Here is a 5,248-nt window from a genome sequence, read left to right as displayed (position 1 = left end):
ATGTATACCTGATAATTCGTGTTTTCACCGTGTCATGCAGCTGACGCTGGAAGCCCCCCTGTCTGGTGCAAGGAGCCGCATGACGCCTTTGCGGGCGCAAGCACTTCTCGAGCCGCAGAGGACAGCTCCTCCTCGGACTTTGTAGAGTCGCCCGAGGAGTCTTCGCCGGAGGTCCCCACACGACTTCATGTCAGGCAGCGCCCTTGTCGGCGGCTGCTCTAGAAGAGATATAGGATTTACTGGCAGAAGGTAAAAAGTGCCTCAAGCAAAACAAAGCAGGAACAAGCTAAACCTCCAGGCACACAGCGCACAGCGAGAAGCTGCACAAACACACACAAAACACAAGCCCGAAAAGAACCAGCACTGCTGGCAACCGTCAGCAGACCCGGCACCGCCAGCCCAAGCGCCGGGCGGCGAAGCCTCCGGCGCGCAGACACTGGCAAGCAGCCTAAGGGTCAAGCAATCAAGCAACAAGCAGCAGGAGCATGCAGGAGGAATAAAATCCCTTAGACGCGATACCCGGAGGCAGCCGACTGACCACTGTCAGTCGAGACTTCCGCAGCCGCCACAAAGCTGGTGGCCGCGGACGGAGAAAGGGCAGCCGCCGACAAGGAGCCGGCGTTGCCCGGGGGTCCGCCTGGGGCAGCGGACGGAGGGAGGCTGCCGCCGCCGCAAAGCCTCCGCTGGCGGTCGCGGACGGAGAAAGTGGTCAGTCGGATGCCTATCAGCGCACGGGTAGTGTTGGTCTCGGGCAGGCTACCGCTACCGCTGACTCGCCGGAGGCTAGTGAGGACTGGATGCGTCACCTCGAGCGGTACCGTGCTCCTGTGCCCAGCCTCCCTCTATCCGCTGCCCCCGGCGGCCGACCCCCGGGCTTTCTCCGTCCGCGGCCGCCAGCCGCTTGCGGCGGCGGTGGACTACCGAAGTTTTAACTCGCAGAAGGTAAAAAGTGCCTCAAGCAGAACAAAGCAGGAACAAGCGAAACCTGCATGCACACAGCGCACAGCGAGAAGCTGCACAACAAAGCAAGACCAAAAGTAACCAGCAACTGTCCTCAGACCCGGCACCGCCAGCCTACGCGCGAAGCCGCGCAGACAAGCAGGGAACGGATTTACTGGCTTAATTTTGGATTTACTGGCAGAAGGTAAAAAGTGCCTCAAGCAAAACAAAGCAGGGAGGGCCAAACAACAGTCGCTAGCCTGAGGTTTGGCTCGACTGATCCGGGACAGTGGTTAGTCGGATGCCTCCGGGTATCGCGTCTAAGGGGGTTTCATCTCGGACGTCCCCTCGTATCGACTGTTGCTTGACCCTTCCTGCTTGTCTGCGCGGCTTCGCGCGTGGGCTGGCGGTGCCGGGTCTGCTGTGGGGTTACCTTCTGCCAGTAAATCCGTCTGACTACTGGTTACTTTTGGTCTTGTTTTGTTGTGCCAGTGTGTTTGTGCAGCTTCTCGCTGTGCGCTGTGTGCATGCAGGTCTCGCTTGTTCCTGCTTTGGCGAGTCTGCTTGAGGCGTTGCCAGCAGTGCTGGATCTTTTCGGGCTTGTGTTTTGTGGTGTCACAGTGCTTGACCCGCAAGGGCGTCAGCCTCATGCGCGGGGACTCAGTCGCGGAACTCAGTCGCCGCCGGTGACCAGACCGTGGCACATTCTGTAGGTTTTTGACCAGGAAAAACAAAGGAAAAGTGGCTTTTCTCAGTTCTCTGGGTCTTAGTACCGGTTGATAGGTAATGACCCGTCATTATCACTGGATTTGGGGGGGGTAGAGGTGGTAGATTGGTTTCAGAGCGGTCGTTGAATTTGTTTTTAATGCTTGTATTTTTGTTCAAATAAAAGGTACAGTTTTTTTGTACCATAGTTAGGCATATTTGTACCATACTTCGTATTATTTTATTTTAAATGTATATATATGTACAAAGTTTATACATATTTGTACTGTAAACAATTGATACAGTACCTTGTTTGACTATGCACCGGTCCTGTTGTGAGGTTATGGCCACCGGGGTAGGTGGGGAACAAACCCTACCCCCTAGTCGTGTATCAAACCACCGGTACGTGGACACTTATTTGAAAAAGCTGGGGATTTGAATTTGCGCGGGCTGGGATCGTCCACGCACTAGTACAGATTCTGGAAGAAAACTTGTGTTCTGATTTGAAACTTTGAGATAGAGGTTGAACATGCATAGCAAGATTATTCCTCATCAAGACCCCTCCAAGAAGATACCAATCTCTCCGACAGTGCGACCAGTGGCAAGGAAGCAAAGAAAATGTGCGAAACAACAAGTCAAACGAGTTTTGAAGCGCAACAAGGCATCAGATTGGGGTGATGATGGTAGAGAGTCGGATTCTTAATATCCCTTGTTCTCAGCCTGAGCTCTCAAGCTCTGAGCCTGAGCACCGCCGCCGCCGCCGTCACTGCCGCGCCGGCCGCCTGGCAAGCATCTCAGCCTGACTCGAGTGAGCACCCAAGCTCTCAGCCTGACTCGAGTGAGCACCCAAGCTCTCAGCCTGACTCGAGTGAGCTCCCAAGCTCTCAGCCTGACTCGAGTGAGCTCCCAAGCTCTCAGCCTGAGCTCTCAACTGCTCAACCTCAACCTGAATTGTCTCATGATGATGCCGAACGAGCGAAGAGGGTGCTCATACAAGGAAATGCTTTGCGCTGCATAGAACAACATGCTGCAGTGAGAAATTTCGTTTACACTAAGGATTCGAAGTGTCCTGGGCAGCCGCACATTGGCAAATTTTTGAATAGCGTGGGCGAAAATCTGACCGATTGGCCAATCGCGCCTCCCTGCAAGACGTTTGATCAGTTTTGGCAAGACATTCAATCGAAAATTTCAAAGCCTCACCACGAGAACCCCATCAATTTTGACTATGTCGAAGACCCGGAGGCGCAAGAAGCGTTGGAAATTGCATATAATGAATACATGGTCCCAGTTTTGTTGAAGGTGTTGCAGATGGTAGCGATCATTCATGGAGTGAAAGATCTACCGCATGAAGAGCTATGGAAACGTCTTGGAAATTGCTTGCGGCCACGAGAAGAGTCAAATGTGTCGCCAAGGATGAACCCTTTGTTGATTGACAAAGTTATCCTTGGCCTAATGCAGAATGAGAACGTCAAGAAGTGCATTGAAACAAAAATCCCTACCGACGAAAAATTTGAAAAGAAATTGAAATATGTTGCCCGAGCATACGCGCCGAATGTCAATGAAGCATGTACTGGAGTGCATGCATCCAGAATGCCTATGAGGTCCTACATCGCGTATCATTCACACGTGAAAAGATTGAAGAGGGTTGCAGTTTCTGCGAAGCTAATCTGTAAGACGAGGGTCATGAAGAAAATCTGGCTGAAGAAAAACTTGAAGATGTTTTCCACTCGAGACCATGGCCATGGACTCGCGGCAGGAGCGCCTCCAGCGTCCGCTGCATGGTGAGGCGCTGATAGGTGGCGGCGCGTTTGCGAGCCAAGATCTCAGCAGCAGGTCCATCATCAGGAACGAAGTGCCGACCAAACGCCGCATCGGAGGCTCCGAATCGGAGGCAAGAGGCATCGGAGGCAAGAGGCATCGAGTGCTGAGCGATGATGTCCGCCACATACCAGATGAAGTAAATCTGCCAGTAAATCCGTCCTATCCAGATGAAGCGAAGGCTGTCAGGATGCAGAGTACCGTCCGTCGTTGCTTGTTACCCCTCCTACGAGCTCGCCCGGCCTGCCCGGCGCTCCTCCCCGGCATCGGTCGGGTCACGCCGGTCCTTGGGCATTGCTGCGGCAGTGCCGGGCGTCGCCGCCGTCACGGGCGGTGTTGGTTTCGGCTACCGCCGCGGTGACTCGGAGGCTAGCGAGGAGGACTACCTCGAGCGGTACCGTGCTCCTGTGTCCAGCCTCCCCGGCTCCGTTCGCTGCCCCAGGCGGACCCCCGGGCAACGCCGGCTCCTTGTCGGCGGCTGCCCTTTCTCCGTCCGCGGCCGCCAGCTTTCACATGATACGGTGGCGGCAGCGGACGTCTCGACTCTGCCAGTAACTTAAATCCACTCACTGGCACGCTGACTGGTGGTCAGTCGGCTGCCTCCGGGTATTGCGTCTAAGGGATTTTATTCCTCCTGCATGCTCCTGCTGCTTGTTGCTTGATTGCTTGACCCTTAGGCTGCTTGATATAGGATTTAAAGCTTGTCTCAGGCCGCGGCTTCGCGCTTGGACTGGCGGTAGCAGTCCTGGTTCTGTTTTGTGTGTGATTGTGCAGCTTCTCGCTGTGCGCTGTGTGCAAGCAGGTTTAGCTTGTTCCTGCTTGAGGCACTTTTTACCTTCTGAGGTTTAGCTTGTTCCTGCTTTGTTCTGCTTGAGGCACTTTTTACCCTCTGCCAGTAAATCCACGATTCTGCCAGTAAATTCCTGTTCCTGCTTTGTTTTGCTTGAGGCACTTTTTACCTTCTGCCAGTACGAGGAGGACTACCTCGGAGCGGTTAAGGATTTACTGGCTGGGCGGTACCGTGCTTCTGTGTCCAGCCTCCCTCCGTCCGCTGCCCCCGGCGGCCGACCCCCGGGCAGCGCGGCGCCGGCTCCTTGTCGGCGCCAGCTTTGCGGCGGCGGTGGAAGTACCGAAGTTTCACTCGCAGAAGGTAAAAAGTGCCTCAAGCAGAACAAAGCAGGAACAAGCGAAACCTGCATGCACACAGCGCACAGCGACGAGAAGCTGCACAAACACACACTACAAAACAAGACCAAAAGTGTTGGTCTCGGCTACCGCTGACTCGGAGGCTAGCGAGGAGGACTACCTCGAGCGGTACCGTGTTCCCGTGTCGGCGGATGCCCTTACCGTTAGGTCGCAGGTGGCGGCAGCGGACGTCTCGACTGACAGTGGTCAGTCGGCTGCCTCCGGGTATCGCGTCTAAGGGATTTTATTCCTCCTGCATGCTCCTGCTGCTTGTTGCTTCTGCCAGTAAATCCACTACCTCTTGTTGCTTGATTGCCTGACCCTTCGGCTGCTTGACTCCCGTCTGCGCGGCTTCGCGCTTGGGCTGGCGGTGCCGCATCTGGGTGCCAGCAGTGCTGGTTCTTTTCGGGCTTGTGTTTTGTGTGTGTTTGTGCAGCTTCTCGCTGTGCGCTGTGTGCCTGGAGGTTTAGCTTGTTCCTGTTTTGTTTTGCTTGAGGCACTTTTTACCTTCTGCCAGTAAATCGGACTTTCTCCATCCGCGGCCGCCCGCTTTGTGGCGGCTGCGGAAGTCTCGACTGACAGTGGTCAGTCGGCTGCCTCC

The 5,248-nt window shown here is 55.0% G+C and overlaps 1 protein-coding gene across 1 annotated transcript; it reads left to right on the top strand.

The window, feature by feature from the left end:
* Positions 1-2,262: 2,262 nt before the first annotated feature.
* Positions 2,263-3,429, top strand: GUITHDRAFT_110502 (hypothetical protein; the record flags this gene model as incomplete). Its single annotated transcript, XM_005830303.1, has 2 exons — positions 2,263-2,318; positions 2,364-3,429. The coding sequence occupies 2 exons, from the start codon at positions 2,263-2,265 to the stop codon at positions 3,427-3,429; spliced, it is 1,122 nt and encodes a 373-aa protein (XP_005830360.1).
* Positions 3,430-5,248: the final 1,819 nt, after the last annotated feature.

The sequence above is a fragment of the Guillardia theta genome (genome assembly GCF_000315625.1).
Source record: "Guillardia theta CCMP2712 unplaced genomic scaffold GUITHscaffold_46, whole genome shotgun sequence".
Taxonomy (NCBI): domain Eukaryota; class Cryptophyceae; order Pyrenomonadales; family Geminigeraceae; genus Guillardia; species Guillardia theta.
Note: the sequence above shows the minus strand (reverse complement) of the source record. Positions and strands in the feature narration are given on the sequence as shown.